The sequence below is a fragment of the Gobio gobio genome, assembly GCF_949357685.1.
Source record: "Gobio gobio genome assembly, chromosome: 13".
NCBI lineage: Eukaryota > Metazoa > Chordata > Actinopteri > Cypriniformes > Gobionidae > Gobio > Gobio gobio.
Genome location: NC_137106.1, coordinates 35,769,796 through 35,787,099, shown reverse-complemented (window position 1 = coordinate 35,787,099; position 17,304 = coordinate 35,769,796). Strand labels below are relative to the sequence as shown.

Here is a 17,304-nt window from a genome sequence, read left to right as displayed (position 1 = left end):
AATGGTCAGGTGTAATATTCCTTTCATAATATCAGAGACTTTTACCCTGCAGACCCCACAGCTCCAGCACCAGGGCACTGCTCTGCAGGTAGTTGAGCAGTTCCTGAGAGATTCTCAAAGCAGTGAACTGGACTCTGTGGTCCATCAGCGGGTTCATGTTGTGCCACATCGCTGGAGTGTAGAGGGGCTGCGGGCAGTCAAACACCCGAAACCTGTCAATCAGAGATTAAATTGATTTGTTTTTTTATTATTTCCAAATTTATTTTCAAATCTCAACAGGAATGCAAATATTCAGACATGGCATTATTGTTAACTAAAAATAAAATGTAAATAATAATTTGTTAAATGAAATAAAGCTGAAATAAAATCAAATATAAATTTTAGATGGAAAAACAAATACATTTTTTTTTTTAATGAGCTTATATTACTAACTAAAATATTACTAAAAGATATTTAGAAAAAAAAAAAAAAAAAACTAATAAAAATCTGATAACAAAATTACTAAAATTAAACTAAAATCTAAAAATAAAAGCAACATATTAATAAAAACTAAGAGTATATAAATAATACTATGCTCTGCAGTGCTCATTATTGGGATTAGTGTCAGTGTTGTAGTCGAGACCAGCTCATTCGAGTCGAGACAGAGTTCAAAGAGGGTTAAGACCGAGTCAAGACCAAGTTCAGAGAGGGTTGAGTCCGAGTCGAGACCAAGTTCAGAGAGGGTTGAGTCCGAGTCGAGACCAAGTTCAGAGAGGGTTGAGTTCGAGTCGAAACCGAGTTCAGAGAGGGTTGAGTCCGAGTCGAGACCAAGTTCAGAGAGGGTTGAGTCCGAGTCGAGACCAAGTTCAGAGGGGGTTGAGTCCGAGTCGAAACCGAGTTCAGAGAGGGTTGAGTCCGAGTCGAGACCAAGTTCAGAGGGGGTTGAGTCCGAGTCGAAACCGAGTTCAGAGAGAGTTGAGTCAGAGTCAAGACCGAGTTCAGAGATGGTTGAGTCCGAGTTCAGAGAGGGTTGAGTCTGAGTTCAGAGAGGGTTGAGTCCGAGCCGAAACCGAGTTCAGAGAGAGTTGAGTCAGAGTCGAGACCAAGTTCAGAGAGGGTTGAGTCCGAGCCGAAACCAAGTTCAGAGAGGGTTGAGTCCAAGCCGAAACCGAGTTCAGAGAGGGTTGAGTCCGAGTCGAGACCAAGTTCAGAGAGGGTTGAGTCCGAGCCAAAACCGAGTTCAGAGGGGGTTGAGTCCGAGCCGAAACCAAGTTCAGAGGGGGTTGAGTCCCAGTTTAGAGAGGGTTGAGTCCGAGTCGAGACAGAGTTCAGAGAGGCTTGAGTCCCAGTTTAGAGAGGGTTGAGTCCGAGTCGAGACAGAGTTCAGAGATGGTTGAGTCCGAGTTCAGAGAGGGTTGAGTCTGAGCCGAAACTGAGTTCAGAGAGGGTTCAGTCCGAGTCGAGACCAAGTTCAGAGAGGGTTGAGGCTGAGCCGAAACCGAGTTCAGAGAGGGTTGAGTCCGAGTCGGGACCAAGTTCAGAGGGGGTTGAGTCCGAGTTCAGACCGAGTTCAGAAAGGGTTGAGTCCCAGTTTAGAGAGGGTTGAGTCCGAGTCGAGACCGAGTTCAGAGAGGCTTGAGTCTGAGTCGAGACTGAGTTCAGAGAGGGTTGAGTCCGAGTCGAGACCAAGTTCAGAGAGGGTTGAGTCCGAGCCAAAACCGAGTTCAGAGAGGGTTGAGTCCGAGTCGAGACCAAGTTCAGAGAGGGTTGAGTCCGAGCCAAAACCGAGTTCAGAGGGGGTTGAGTCCGAGCCGAAACCAAGTTCAGAGGGGGTTGAGTCAGAGTCGAAGCCGAGTTCAGAGAGGCTTGAGTCCGAGTCGAGACCAAGTTCAGAGGGGGTTGAGTCCGAGTCGAAACTGAGTTCAGAGAGGCTTGAGTCCAAGTCGAAACCGAGTTCAGAGAGGGTTGAGTCCGAGTCGAGACCAAGTTCAGAGATGGTTGAGTCCGAGTTCAGAGAGGGTTGAGTCTGAGTTCAGAGAGGGTTGAGTCCGAGCCGAAACCGAGTTCAGAGAGAGTTGAGTCCGAGTCGAGACCAAGTTCAGAGAGGGTTGAGTCCGAGCCGAAACCAAGTTCAGAGAGGGTTGAGTCCGAGCCGAAACCGAGTTCAGAGAGGGTTGAGTCCGAGTCGAGACCAAGTTCAGAGAGGGTTGAGTCCGAGCTGAAACCGAGTTCAGAGGGGGTTGAGTCCGAGCCGAAACCAAGTTCAGAGGGGTTTGAGTCCCAGTTTAGAGAGGGTTGAGTCCGAGTCGAGACAGAGTTCAGAGAGGCTTGAGTCCGAGTCGAGACCGAGTTAAGAGAGGGTTGAGTCCGAGTCGAAACTGAGTTCAGAGGGGGTTGAGTCCGAGTTCAGACCGAGTTCAGAGAGGGTTGAGTCTGAGTTCAGAGAGGGTTGAGTCCGAGTCGAGACCGAGTTCAGAGAGGCTTGAGTCCGAGTCGAGACCGAGTTCAGAGAGGGTTGAGTCCGAGTCGAGACCAAGTTCAGAGATGGTTGAGTCCGAGTTTAGAGAGGGTTGAGTCTGAGTTCAGAGAGGGTTGAGTCTGAGCCGAAACTGAGTTCAGAGAGGGTTCAGTCCGAGTCGAGACCAAGTTCAGAGAGGGTTGAGTCTGAGCCGAAACCGAGTTCAGAGAGGGTTGAGTCCGAGTCGGGACCAAGTTCAGAGGGGGTTGAGTCCGAGTTCAGACCGAGTTCAGAAAGGGTTGAGTCCCAGTTTAGAGAGGGTTGAGTCCGAGTCGAGACCGAGTTCAGAGAGGCTTGAGTCCGAGTCGAGACCGAGTTCAGAGAGGGTTGAGTCCGAGTCGAGACCAAGTTCAGAGATGGTTGAGTCCGAGTTCAGAGAGGGTTGAGTCTGAGTTCAGAGGATTGAGTCCGAGCCAAAACCGAGTTCAGAGAGGGTTGAGTCCGAGTCGAGACCAAGTTCAGAGAGGGTTGAGTCTGAGTTCAGAGGATTGAGTCCGAGCCGAAACCGAGTTCAGAGAGGGTTGAGTCCGAGTCGAGACCAAGTTCAGAGAAGGTTGAGTCTGAGTTCAGAGAGGGTTGAGTCTGAGTCGAGACCAAGTTAAGAGGGTGTTGAGTCCGAGTCGAAACCGAGTTCAGAGAGGCTTGAGTCCGAGGCCGAAACCGAGTTCAGAGAGGGTTGAGTCTGAGTCGAGACCAAGTTCAGAGAGGGTTGAGTCCGAGTTCAGAGAGGGTTGAGTCCGAGTTCAGAGAGGGTTGAGTCCCAGTTTAGAGAGGGTTGAGTCCGAGTCGAGACCGAGTTCAGAGAGGGTTGCGTCCGAGTCGAAACCGAGTTCAGAGGGGGTTAAGTCCGAGTCGAGACCGAGTTCAGAGAGGGGTGAGTCCGAGTTCAGAGAGGGTTGAGCCCGAGCCGAAACCGAGTTCAGAGAGGCTTGAGTCCGAGTCGAGACCAAGTTCAGAGATGGTTGAGTCCGAGTTCAGAGAGGGTTGAGTCTGAGTTCAGAGAGGGTTGAGTCCGAGGCCGAAACCGAGTTCAGAGAGGGTTGAGTCTGAGTCGAGACCAAGTTCAGAGAGGGTTGAGTCCGAGTTCAGAGAGGGTTGAGTCCGAGTTCAGAGAGGGTTAAGTCCCAGTTTAGAGAGGGTTGAGTCCGAGTCGAGACCGAGTTCAGAGAGGGTTGCGTCCGAGTCGAAACCGAGTTCAGAGAGGGTTAAGTCCGAGTCGAGACCGAGTTCAGAGAGGGGTGAGTCCGAGTTCAGAGAGGGTTGAGCCCGAGCCGAAACCGAGTTCAGAGGGGGTTGAGTCCGAGTTCAGAGAGGGTTGAGTCCCAGTTTAGAGAGGGTTGAGTCCGAGTCGAGACCGAGTTCAGAGAGGGTTGAGTCCGAGTCGAGACCAAGTTCAGAGATGGTTGAGTCTGAGCCGAAACCGAGTTCAGAGAGGGTTGAGTCCGAGTTGAAACCGAGTTCAGAGGGGGTTAAGTCTGAGTCGAGACCGAGTTCAGAGAGGGTTGAGTCCGTGTTCAGAGAGGGTTGAGTCCCAGTTTAGAGAAGGTTGAGTCCCAGTTTAGAGAGGGTTGAGTCCGAGTCGAACCGAGTTCAGAGGGGGTTGAGTCCGAGTCAAGACCGAGTTCAGAGAGGGTTGAGTCCGAGTTCAGAGAGGGTTGAGTCCGAGTTCAGAGAGGGTTGAGTGCCAGTTTAGAGAGGGTTGAGTCCGAGTCGAGACCGAGTTCAGAGAGGGTTGAGTCCGAGTCGAAACCGTGTTCAGAGGGGGTTGAGTCCGAGTCGAGACCGAGTTCAGAGAGGGTTGAGTCCCAGTTTAAAGAGGGTTGAGTCCGAGTCGAAACCAAGTTCAGAGAGGGTTGAGTCCAAGTTCAGAGAGGGTTGAGTCCGAGTCGAGACCGAGTTCAGAGGGGGTTGAGTCCGAGTTCAGACCGAGTTCAGAGAGGGTCGAGTCCCAGTTCAGACCGAGTTCAGAGAGGGTTGAGTCCGAGTTCAGACCGAGTTCAGAGAGGGTTGAGTCCGAGTTCAGAGAGGGTTGAGTCTGAGTTCAGAGAGGGTTGAGTCCCAGTTTAGTGAGGGTTGAGTCCGAGTCGAGACCGAGTTCAGAGAGGGTTGAGTCCGAGTTCAGAGAGGGTTGAGCCCGAGCCGAAACCGAGTTCAGAGGGGGTTGAGTCGGAGTTCAGAGAGGGTTGAGTCAAAGTCGAAACCGAGTTCAGAGAGGGTTGAGTCCGAGTCGAAACCGAGTTCAGAGGGGGTTGAGTCCGAGTTCAGAGAGGGTTGAGTCCCAGTTTAGAGAGGGTTGAGTCCGAGTCGAGACCGAGTTCAGAGAGGCTTGAGTCCGAGTCGAGACCGAGTTCAGAGAGGGTTGAGTCCGAGTCGAGACCAAGTTCAGAGATGGTTGAGTCTGAGCCGAAACCGAGTTCAGAGAGGGTTGAGTCCGAGTTGAAACCGAGTTCAGAGGGGGTTAAGTCTGAGTCGAGACCGAGTTCAGAGAGGGTTGAGTCCATGTTCAGAGAGGGTTGAGTCCCAGTTTAGAGAAGGTTGAGTCCCAGTTTAGAGAGGGTTGAGTCCGAGTCGAACCGAGTTCAGAGGGGGTTGAGTCAGAGTCAAGACCGAGTTCAGAGAGGGTTGAGTCCGAGTTCAGAGAGGGTTGAGTCCGAGTTCAGAGAGGGTTGAGTGCCAGTTTAGAGAGGGTTGAGTCCGAGTCGAGACCGAGTTCAGAGAGGGTTGAGTCCGAGTCGAAACCGTGTTCAGAGGGGGTTGAGTCCGAGTCGAGACCGAGTTCAGAGAGGGTTGAGTCCCAGTTTAAAGAGGGTTGAGTCCGAGTTCAGAGGGGGTTGAGTCCGAGTTTAAAGAGGGTTGAGTCCGAGTTCAGAGGGGGTTGAGTCCGAGTTCAGACCGAGTTCAGAGAGGGTCGAGTCCCAGTTCAGACCGAGTTCAGAGAGGGTTGAGTCCGAGTTCAGACCGAGTTCAGAGAGGGTTGAGTCCGAGTTCAGAGAGGGTCTAGTCTGAGTTCAGAGAGGGTTGAGTCCCAGTTTAGTGAGGGTTGAGTCCGAGTCGAGACCGAGTTCAGAGAGGGTTGAGTCCGAGTTCAGAGAGGGTTGAGCCCGAGCCGAAACCGAGTTCAGAGGGGGTTGAGTCCGAGTTCAGAGAGGATTGAGTCAAAGTCGAAACCGAGTTCAGAGAGGGTTGAGTCCGAGTCGAAACCGAGTTCAGAGGGGGTTGAGTCCGAGTTCAGAGAGGGTTGAGTCCGTGTTCAGAGAGGGTTGAGTCCCAGTTTAGAGAAGGTTGAGTCCCAGTTTAGAGAGGGTTGAGTCCGAGTCGAACCGAGTTCAGAGGGGGTTGAGTCCGAGTCAAGACCGAGTTCAGAGAGGGTTGAGTCCGAGTTCAGAGAGGGTTGAGTCCCAGTTTAGTGAGGGTTGAGTCCGAGTCGAGACCGAGTTCAGAGAGGGTTGAGTCCGAGTTCAGAGAGGGTTGAGCCCGAGCCGAAACCGAGTTCAGAGGGGGTTGAGTCCGAGTTCAGAGAGGGTTGAGTCAAAGTCGAAACCGAGTTCAGAGAGGGTTGAGTCCGAGTCGAAACCGAGTTCAGAGGGGGTTGAGTCCGAGTTCAGAGAGGGTTGAGTCCCAGTTTAGAGAGGGTTGAGTCCGAGTCGAGACCGAGTTCAGAGAGGCTTGAGTCCGAGTCGAGACCGAGTTCAGAGAGGGTTGAGTCCGAGTCGAGACCAAGTTCAGAGATGGTTGAGTCTGAGCCGAAACCGAGTTCAGAGAGGGTTGAGTCCGAGTTGAAACCGAGTTCAGAGGGGGTTAAGTCTGAGTCGAGACCGAGTTCAGAGAGGGTTGAGTCCATGTTCAGAGAGGGTTGAGTCCCAGTTTAGAGAAGGTTGAGTCCCAGTTTAGAGAGGGTTGAGTCCGAGTCGAACCGAGTTCAGAGGGGGTTGAGTCAGAGTCAAGACCGAGTTCAGAGAGGGTTGAGTCCGAGTTCAGAGAGGGTTGAGTCCGAGTTCAGAGAGGGTTGAGTGCCAGTTTAGAGAGGGTTGAGTCCGAGTCGAGACCGAGTTCAGAGAGGGTTGAGTCAGAGTCGAAACCGTGTTCAGAGGGGGTTGAGTCCGAGTCGAGACCGAGTTCAGAGAGGGTTGAGTCCCAGTTTAAAGAGGGTTGAGTCCGAGTTCAGAGGGGGTTGAGTCCGAGTTCAGACCGAGTTCAGAGAGGGTCGAGTCCCAGTTCAGACCGAGTTCAGAGAGGGTTGAGTCCGAGTTCAGACCGAGTTCAGAGAGGGTTGAGTCCGAGTTCAGAGAGGGTTGAGTCTGAGTTCAGAGAGGGTTGAGTCCCAGTTTAGTGAGGGTTGAGTCCGAGTCGAGACCGAGTTCAGAGAGGGTTGAGTCCGAGTTCAGAGAGGGTTGAGCCCGAGCCGAAACCGAGTTCAGAGGGGGTTGAGTCCGAGTTCAGAGAGGATTGAGTCAAAGTCGAAACCGAGTTCAGAGAGGGTTGAGTCCGAGTCGAAACCGAGTTCAGAGGGGGTTGAGTCCAAGTTCAGAGAGGGTTGAGTCCCAGTTTAGAGAGGGTTGAGTCCGAGTCGAGACCGAGTTCAGAGAGGCTTAAGTCCGAGTCGAGACCGAGTTCAGAGAGGGTTGAGTCCGAGTCGAGACCAAGTTCAGAGATGGTTGAGTCCGAGCCGAAACCGAGTTCAGAGAGGGTTGAGTCCGAGTTGAAACCGAGTTCAGAGGGGGTTAAGTCTGAGTCGAGACAGAGTTCAGAGAGGGTTGAGTCCGTGTTCAGAGAGGGTTGAGTCCCAGTTTAGAGAAGGTTGAGTCCCAGTTTAGAGAGGGTTGAGTCCGAGTCGAACCGAGTTCAGAGGGGGTTGAGTCCGAGTCAAGACCGAGTTCAGAGAGGGTTGAGTCCGAGTCGAAACCGAGTTCAGAGGGGGTTGAGTCCGAGTTCAGAGAGGGTTGAGTCCCAGTTTAGAGAGGGTTGAGTCCGAGTCGAGACCGAGTTCAAAGAGGCTTAAGTCCGAGTCGAGACCGAGTTCAGAGAGGGTTGAGTCCGAGTCGAGACCAAGTTCAGAGATGGTTGAGTCCGAGCCGAAACCGAGTTCAGAGAGGGTTGAGTCCGAGTTGAAACCGAGTTCAGAGGGGGTTAAGTCTGAGTCGAGACAGAGTTCAGAGAGGGTTGAGTCCGTGTTCAGAGAGGGTTGAGTCCCAGTTTAGAGAAGGTTGAGTCCCAGTTTAGAGAGGGTTGAGTCCGAGTCGAACCGAGTTCAGAGGGGGTTGAGTCCGAGTCAAGACCGAGTTCAGAGAGGGTTGAGTCCGAATTCAGAGAGGGTTGAGTCCGAGTTCAGAGAGGGTTGAGTGCCAGTTTAGAGAGGGTTGAGTCCGAGTCGAGACCGAGTTCAGAGAGGGTTGAGTCCGAGTCGAAACCGTGTTCAGAGGGGGTTGAGTCCGAGTCGAGACCGAGTTCAGAGAGGGTTGAGTCCCAGTTTAAAGAGGGTTGAGTCCGAGTCGAGACAGAGTTCAGAGGGGGTTGAGTCCGAGTTCAGAGGGGGTTGAGTCCGAGTTCAGACCGAGTTCAGAGAGGGTCGAGTCCCAGTTCAGACCGAGTTCAGAGAGGGTTGAGTCCGAGTTCAGACCGAGTTCAGAGAGGGTTGAGTCCAAGTTCAGAGAGGGTTGAGTCTGAGTTCAGAGAGGGTTGAGTCCCAGTTTAGTGAGGGTTGAGTCCGAGTCGAGACCGAGTTCAGAGAGGGTTGAGTCCGAGTTCAGAGAGGGTTGAGCCCGAGCCGAAACCGAGTTCAGAGGGGGTTGAGTCCGAGTTCAGAGAGGGTTGAGTCCGAGCCGAAACCGAGTTCAGAGAGGGTTGAGTCCGAGTTGAAACCGAGTTCAGAGGGGGTTAAGTCTGAGTCGAGACCGAGTTCAGAGAGGGTTGAGTCCGTGTTCAGAGAGGGTTGAGTCCCAGTTTAGAGAAGGTTGAGTCCCAGTTTAGAGAGGGTTGAGTCCGAGTCGAACCGAGTTCAGAGGGGGTTGAGTCCGAGTCAAGACCGAGTTCAGAGAGGGTTGAGTCCGAGTTCAGAGAGGGTTGAGTCCGAGTTCAGAGAGGGTTGAGTGCCAGTTTAGAGAGGGTTGAGTCCGAGTCGAGACCGAGTTCAGAGAGGGTTGAGTCCGAGTCGAAACCGTGTTCAGAGGGGGTTGAGTCCGAGTCGAGACCGAGTTCAGAGAGGGTTGAGTCCAAGTTCAGAGAGGGTTGAGTCCGAGTCGAGACCGAGTTCAGAGGGGGTTGAGTCCGAGTTCAGAGGGGGTTGAGTCCGAGTTCAGACCGAGTTCAGAGAGGGTTGAGTCCCAGTTCAGACCGAGTTCAGAGAGGGTTGAGTCCAAGTTCAGACCGAGTTCAGAGAGGGTTGAGTCCGAGTTCAGAGAGGGTTGAGTCTGAGTTCAGAGAGGGTTGAGTCCCAGTTTAGTGAGGGTTGAGTCCGAGTCGAGACCGAGTTCAGAGAGGCTTGAGTCCGAGTCGAGACCGAGTTCAGAGAGGGTTGAGTCCGAGTTCAGAGAGGGTTGAGTCCGAGTCTAGACCAAGTTCAGAGATGGTTGAGTCAGAGTTCAGAGAGGGTTGAGTCTGAGTTCAGAGAGGGTTGAGTCCGAATCAAAACTGAGTTCAGAGGGGGTTGAGTCCGAGTCGAAACTGAGTTCAGAGGGGGTTGAGTCCGAGTCGAGAGCAAGTTCAGAGAGGGTTGAGTCCAAGTTCAGAGAGGGTTGAGTCCAAGTTCAGAGAGGGTTGAGTCCCAGTTTAGAGAGGGTTGAGTCCGAGTCGAGACCGAGTTCAGAGAGGGTTGAGTCCGAGTCGAAACCGAGTTCAGAGGGGGTTAAGTCCGAGTCGAGACCGAGTTCAGAGAGGGTTGAGTCCGAGTTCAGAGAGGGTTGAGTCCCAGTTTAGAAAGGGTTGAGTCCGAGTCGAGACCGAGTTCAGAGAGGGTTGAGTCCGAGTTCAGACCGAGTTCAGAGAGGGTTGAGTCCGAGTTCAGAGAGGGTTGAGTCCGAGTTCAGAGAGGGTTGAGTCCGAGTTCAGAGAGGGTTGAGTTCGAGTTCAGAGAGGGTTGAGTCCGAGTTCAGAGAAGGTTGAGTCTGAGTTCAGAGAGGGTTGAGTCTGAGTTCAGAGAGGGTTGAGTTCGAGTTCAGAGAGGGTTGAGTCAGAGTTCAGAGAGGGTTGAGTCTGAGTTCAGAGGGGGTTGAGTCAGAGTTCAGAGAGGGTTGAGTCAGAGTTCAGAGAGGGTTGAGTCCCAGTTTAGAGAGTGTTGAGTCCAAGTTCAGAGAGAGTTGAGTCCAAGTCGAGACCGAGTTCAGAGAGGGTTGAGTCAGAGATCAGAGAGGGTTGAGTCCGAGTTCAGAGAGGGTTGAGTCCCAGTTAAGAGAGGGTTGAGTCCCAGTTTAGAGAGGATTGAGTCCGAGTTAAGACCGAGTTCAGAGAGGGTTGAGTCTGAGTTCAGAGAGGGTTTTGTCCGAGTTCAGAGAGGGTTGAGTCCCAGTTTAGAGAGTGTTGAGTCAGTGTCGAGACCGAGTTCAGAGAGGGTTGAGTCCGAGCCGAGACCGAGACAAGAGAAAATCCACAAACAACATTAGAACTCCATTTAATTAATGTTTTAGTTACGGAGGGTGTGCACAAGAGTGACTGCAGAAAAATTGCTGTCTTTTTAATGCAAAAGTGTGAATGTGCTGGAGGGAGAGAGGGCGTGCGCCTTCTGTTAGACATTTTTGGGGGAAGATGTTCAGTGTTGAGACTGCCAGCAGTCATCGTATCTGTATTCATTTTATTATTTAATTAAAAGAGATTTGGTTTTCTCTGTGACACTTTTGTCCTACTTTGTAAATAGAAAATATATTAAAATAACACAGTTGAGAAATAATGTAGCGTACAACCATGCTTTTGACCATAGCGTACGACCATGCTTTTAACCATAGTGTACGACCATGCTTTTAACCATAGTGTACGACCATGCTTTTGACCATAGTATACGACCATGCTTTTGACCATAGTGTACGACCATGCTTTTAACCAAAGTGTACGACCATGCTTTTAACCATAGTGTACGACCATGCTTTTGACCATAGTGTACACAGGTGTACACAGTTTAAAATAGAATTGAGAGCGGGTGGGTCACGGGTGTGGGAGAAAACCTGCGGGAGTCTTTGCACAGTTGCGCATAAGAAAATCACCAATCATTGGACGGGTCAATCAAGTCAAGTCAAGTCAAGTCAACCTTATTTATATAGCGCTTTTAACAATGCAATCAAACATCAATTTAAAGAAATATTAACGTACAGTAATAATCATGAAATATTTTGAATGGGACTCGAGTGGACTCGGGAATAAGTACAATTCCTAATATGTTCGAGTACAAGTCAATATCGAGTCCATGACAAGACCAAGACCATTAAAATGTGGTCTCGAGACCGAGTTTGAGTACTACAACACTGATTAGTGTACTAAGGTCAAAATGTATCTGGTTAAAAAATCTTATGATATGATATGGATATGTATTATTACTAATATAAAACAAAAATAAGCGTTCATAAAATCCATACTAAGCAGTCTACAGTCTAGTTCCAGCACTTAATTTTCAGCAACATTACTGATTTGACTGCACTGACACTATTGAATGAGAACTCAGCTTAGCTGAATGATGACATCACTGTTTTCTGCAGAGCTGCTTTATAGCTGAATTGAACTCATTTCATTAATTAATGTACTTTACAGTTATTGAACCGAAATTAATCAACACTGAACTGATTTTGACTGAATAATGACTGTTTACTAGTCTTTTTAAAGCTGCTTTACAGCAGAATTCTGTTTGCATCATTGAATAGTTATTTTCCTGTTTATCACTGTAAACAATCTGTATTTTATAAAGCGCTATATAAATAAAGGTGACTTGACTGTCCAAACTAACCCTATTTGCACGCCTCTGTTACGAGCCTCTTTAACCCAGCGTAAGCCACAGCACTGATCCAAAACCAGCTGAAAGTCCAGCCGCTTCCCAAGCAGCTCTGATGGGTCAATAAGGATGTCATCTTCACCCAGGGGCCTACAAATGATAAATATAGCACTACAAATATTTCATTTATTTCATTTAACATTTTCGTTTACATGTACAAATGTTACCCACAATCCCATGGGGCTGCAAGGCACAAGCTGTGTCTGCAGTATGGCCTCCTCTGTTCCTTCAGGACCCACCACTTCCACCTGCTCCTCCAGAGGGATGCGGAATGCCAAGGACTGCAGCCACAGGTGAGCACTGCCCAGGTGCAGGGGCTCCAGAGGATCCCAGAACGGATCTCTGTCCCTGGGAAGAGGAGCTCGATCTGCCCCCTCTCCTCCTACCACCTGCTGCTGGTACACCTCTTCCATCAGAAACTTACGGTTGACAAATTTGGCTTTGGACCACATCCAGACCTGAGAAGACATTGATTTCTAGGGGGATTTTTTTATATATATACCTTTATCCACCTTATTCCTAACAAGCCTACTGACTCGTTTGTCTTTTTAAATGGACAAACATCTCCACTTTGGTCTCGTCTGTGCAAAGGACATTGTTGTAGAAGTCTTATGGTTTGTTTTCTAATGGTACTGTCATGAACTTTAACATTTAACATGTTAACTGAGGCCTGAGTCTGAGGTGTAGTTCTTGGGTTGTCTGCAATTTTTCTGAGCATTACACAGTCTGATTTTGGGGTGAATTTGATGGGACGTCCACTCATGGGAAGACTGGTGTCTGTTTTGAATGTCTTCCACTTGTGAATAATCTTCCTCACTGTAGAATTATGGATTTCAAATTGTTTGGAAATAGCCTTCAAACCTTTATTATTATGCCCCAATACAGAAAACCATGGAATTCAATAGGGCGTCCTAACTTTTTCACGTGACTGTAGAAACATTGAATAGTCTAAAAAAATTAAATTATACTTTATGAAAATAAAACCGCTCATAGGTGGCGGAAAGAAGGGAGTGACTGTCTTTATAAAAGGGCCATTGAATCGATTTGTTCGAAAATGCTTAATCATTCAGGAACTAAATATCATGGGGAATGGTTCTGCTGTCGATACTTACAATATTGTGTCTAAAATGTATGTCAGATAATATTAACTTAAACAAAGCCTATTTTGAATTAATTTATTAATTATATACCACTAGGTATAGTATAGATAAAGTATAAAATAGTGATGATCTAAAAAAAGAGGACAAATGAGCATCTGGCTCAAGGCTGCACCAGCAGGCAGACATGGTATTTCAAAACCGGACTGTGTTTTTTTTTTATATAAAAGTCTTAAAGGCACAGTAGCAAAAATTAAAAAAAACTGTTTAAATAAATGGGTCAGAGAGAGGGCGGAAAATATAACCATTTTTGTTGGAAGACATTGACTAGTAATATAAGTGATATTAAGGGCAATAAATAAAAGTTCAATAAACAAAAAGTATGGTTCAAGCGCTAAATTGATATCGGGTGAGACATGGAAAGTTTTTGTGCATGCTGTGAGATAATATAACATCAATGTCCTTGTGATTCTGCTCTACATCTGATTCTGTAATTGCATTAGTCTCTTATTCAATTACACCAGTCCATGTTTTCAAAAACATCTAATTCCATCTGGGAAAACCACATCACCTGACATCTTTGTCAAACACTGGTTGGTAATAAGATAGCTGTACATTCCTTTTTGACTAGTTTGTTGTAATCTGAGAAAGACACTATTTCCAGTGTCAGAACACATACTCTTATGTGTTGTGCATATCCAAAAATGAAAAAAGCTTTATCCGTAATTTATTCAAATTCCCACAGAATCATATTTCTTACCTGTTTGCTCTCTACAGATGTCACTCTCACCACAATGTCCTTCTCCAGGTCATGACCCTTAGAGTCTGACATTGCCAGATTCTTGATTTCCAATTTGAATTCAACTCCCTGAAAAGATAAAAGTCAAGATTTAATGGTGCACTGCATTATTTTTTACCTTTTGCTACAATTTGACAGCATTATACAGGCTTGTGTATACTGTGGATGCAACATCACACAAATGTTTTCAGCCATTGTAGCATGAATGATTACTTTATCCCACAACCAAATACATCAGGTATCAGGAACCAGAGTGATAAATTAAGTAGTATTTGACTGGCCCAGATCGATTTTTCAAAAGTACTATTGTTTTTTCTATTTCATAATAAGAGGCCTTTTCCAGCTAGTGTTTGCCAAAAATTAATGAGTATACTTTACATGACTGCAAGTTTAATAACTGTACTTACCTTCTTCAACTCTTTGCTCATTTGATTAGCTTCTGTGACCATGGGCATCAGCTTTATATAGTCATAGAACACAGCCAGTAGACTGGGCTCAGGGTGGTGTGGCCCTGCAGATGATGTTTTTGTTAATGAAAACTAAAACTATTTAAATCATTTTCCTTCATGGAAATAAAGCTGAAAAATATAATTAGATTAAAAACTTTAAAAACATTTAAAAGAAAATGTAAATGTTGACTTGGTATTTGAAGTTGTTAGTTCACCCAAAAATGAAAATTATGTCATTAATAACTCACCCTCATGTCGTTCCAAACCCGTAAGACTTTTGTTGGAACACAAATGAAGATATTTTTGATGAAACCTGAGTGATTTCTGTCCCTTCATTGACAACTACGCAACTACCACTTTTTACAATCATAAAGAGATTGTAAAACGAATCCATATGAATTCACTTTATATGATGAACAGATTGAATTTAGGCTGAATTTTAACACGTCAACCAATCTGAAACCTCCTTGGTTCTTGCGGAAGCTTAAACATGCTGTATAACACGAGAATGAACCTCATTGGTTCTCAAGGAAACTCAAACGTACTGCGTGACACGAGAATTAACCTCATTGGTTCTTGGGGAAGCTCAAACATGCTGCATAATACGAGAATTAACCTCATTGGTTCTCGAGGAAACTCAAACGTTCTGTGTAACACGAGAATGATCCTCATTGGTTCTTGAGGAAATTCAAACATGCTGCATAAAACGAGAATGAACCTCATTGGTTCTTGGGGAAGCTCAAACATGCTGCATAACACGAGAATGAACCTCATTGGTTCTTGAGGAAACTCAAACATGCTGCATAACACGAGAATGAACCTCATTGGTTCTTGGGGAAACTCAAACATGCTGCATAACACAAGAGAATGAACCTCATTGGTTCTTGGGGAAGCTCAAACATGCTGCATAACACAAGAGAATGAACCTCATTGGTTCTTGGGGAAGCTCAAACATGCTGCATAACACGAGAATGAACCTCATTGGTTCTTGAGGAAACTCAAACATGCTGCATAACACGAGAATGAACCTCATTGGTTCTTGGGGAAGCTCAAACATGCTGCATAACACAAGAGAATGAACCTCATTGGTTCTTGGGGAAGCTCAAACATGCTGCATAACACAAGAGAATGAACTTCATTGGTTCTTGGGGAAGCTCAAACATGATGCGTAACACGAGAATGAACCTCATTGGTTCTTGGGGAAGCTCAAACATGCTGGATAACACGAGAATTAACCTCATTGGTTCTTGGGGAAGCTCAAACATGCTGCATAACACAAGAGAATGAACTTCATTGGTTCTTGGGGAAGCTCAAACATGATGCGTAACACGAGAATGAACCTCATTGGTTCTTGAGGAAATTCAAACATGCTTCATAACACAAGAATGAACCTCATTGGTTCTTGAGGAAACTCAAACATGCTGCATAACACAAGAGAATGAACCTCATTGGTTCTTGGGGAAGCTCAAACATGCTGCATAACACGAGAATTAACCTCATTGGTTCTTGGGGAAGCTCAAACATGCTGCATAACACAAGAATTAACCTCATTGGTTCTTGGGGAAGCTCAAACATGCTGCATAACACAAGAGAATGAACTTCATTGGTTCTTGGGGAAGCTCAAACATGCTGCGTAACACGAGAATGAACCTCATTGGTTCTTGAAGAAACTCAAACATGCTGCATAACACGAGAATGAACCTCATTGGTTCTTGAAGAAACTCAAACATGCTGCATAACACGAGAATTAACCTCATTGGTTCTTGGGGAAGCTCAAACATGCTGCATAACACGAGAATTAACCTCATTGGTTCTTGGGGAAGCTCAAACATGCTGCATAACACGAGAATTAACCTCATTGGTTCTTGGGGAAGCTCAAACATGCTGCATAACACAAGAATTAACCTCATTGGTTCTTGGGGAAGCTCAAACATGCTGCATAACACAAGAGAATGAACTTCATTGGTTCTTGGGGAAGCTCAAACATGCTGCGTAACACACGAGAATGAACCTCATTGGTTCTTGCGGAAGCTCAAACATGCTGCATAACACGAGAATTAACCTCATTGGTTCTTGGGGAAGCTCAAACATGCTGCATAACACGAGAATGATCCTCATTGGTTCTTGGGGAAGCTCAAACATGCTGCATAACACGAGAATTAACCTCATTGGTTCTTGGGGAAGCTCAAACATGCTGCGTAACACGAGAATGATCCTCATTGGTTCTTGGGAAAGCTCAAACATGCTGCATTACACGAGAATGAACTTCATTGGTTCTTGGGGAAGCTCAAACATGCTGCATAACACAAGAATGATCCTCATTGGTTCTTGGGAAAGCTCAAACATGCTGCATAACACGAGAATGAACCTCATTGGTTCTTGGGGAAGCTCAAACATGCTGCATAACACGAGAATGAACCTCATTGGTTCTTGGGGAAGCTAAAACGTGCTGCATAGAGACAGAGCGACACGCGTCATAATCTGAAGACCACGCCCACCGGGGGGGAAAACAATCAAACCGTCTCCATTGACTTTGCATTGCGGGAGGCTGCCTCTTTGTCATTTCGGACTTATAACAAAAAACTGAACGTATAATGTATAAAAGCTGATATGTGACAAAGTGTACTGCAAACAAGCTAAACAAAACCCAGAAGCAAAAACCCAGACGTTTTTATAAGCTGTTGACCCAAAAAACGAGCGTTTAAGGACAAAAAAGTGGATTCAGGGCATTGAGACAGCGCGCCACGGGTCATATTACACTGAGAACTACGGCGACTAGAGAGGAACGTAATCAGCGACAGTAAATATAATATATAAAACGGAAATTTGGATATTTGACTTAACAGTGACAACATATTTACTGCACACATAGACATATTGAGGCATACTTAGTGTCAGGATCCCAAAATGTACCCATTCTTCCTGCTGAAGCTTCACTTCGTATTGCCTGTATCCACTTTTATCTTCTTAAACGCTCGTTTTTTTGGGTCGACAGCTTATAAAAACTTATTTCTGTGTTTTTTTAGCTTGTTTGCTGTACACCTTGTCACATATCAGCTTTTAGACATTGTTCTGTTTTTTGTTAAAAGTCCGAAATGACAATGAGGCAGCCTCACGCAATGCAAAGTCAATGGAGAGTGTTGGATTGTTTTCCCCCCCGGTGTGGGCGTGGCCTAAATACGCTCTGTCTCTATAACACAAGAGAATGAACCTCATTGGTTCTTGGGGAAACTCAAACATGCTGCATAACACGAGAATGATCCTCATTGGTTCTTGCACGTCAAGCTAACATGCTTGATCTTCCATTTACCACAACTAATGTGTGAGTTGATTAATGTCCATGTCAATAAAAGCCTAAATTCAATCGGTTCATCTTATAAAGTGATCGTGTCTCGTCAGAAAATTTGGACTAAACCTCTCAATTCATATGGATAAGTTTTGCGATCTCTTTATTAACTTTTTAAAGTGTCAAAGTTTCAGTTGCTTAGCTGTCA

The 17,304-nt window shown here is 46.8% G+C and overlaps 1 protein-coding gene across 1 annotated transcript in view; it reads right to left on the bottom strand.

Moving 5' to 3' along the window:
- Nucleotides 1-17,304, bottom strand: part of kif28 (kinesin family member 28) — a gene marked incomplete at both ends in the record, with an annotated part of 29,973 nt that overhangs the window by 1,621 nt on the left and 11,048 nt on the right. Inside the window, 5 exons of the mRNA XM_079832764.1 lie at nucleotides 46-212; nucleotides 11,421-11,555; nucleotides 11,637-11,923; nucleotides 13,323-13,430; nucleotides 13,769-13,872. Of these exons, the coding sequence (XP_079688890.1) occupies nucleotides 46-212; nucleotides 11,421-11,555; nucleotides 11,637-11,923; nucleotides 13,323-13,430; nucleotides 13,769-13,872 (801 nt within the window). The remainder of the gene's footprint in view (nucleotides 1-45; nucleotides 213-11,420; nucleotides 11,556-11,636; nucleotides 11,924-13,322; nucleotides 13,431-13,768; nucleotides 13,873-17,304) is intronic.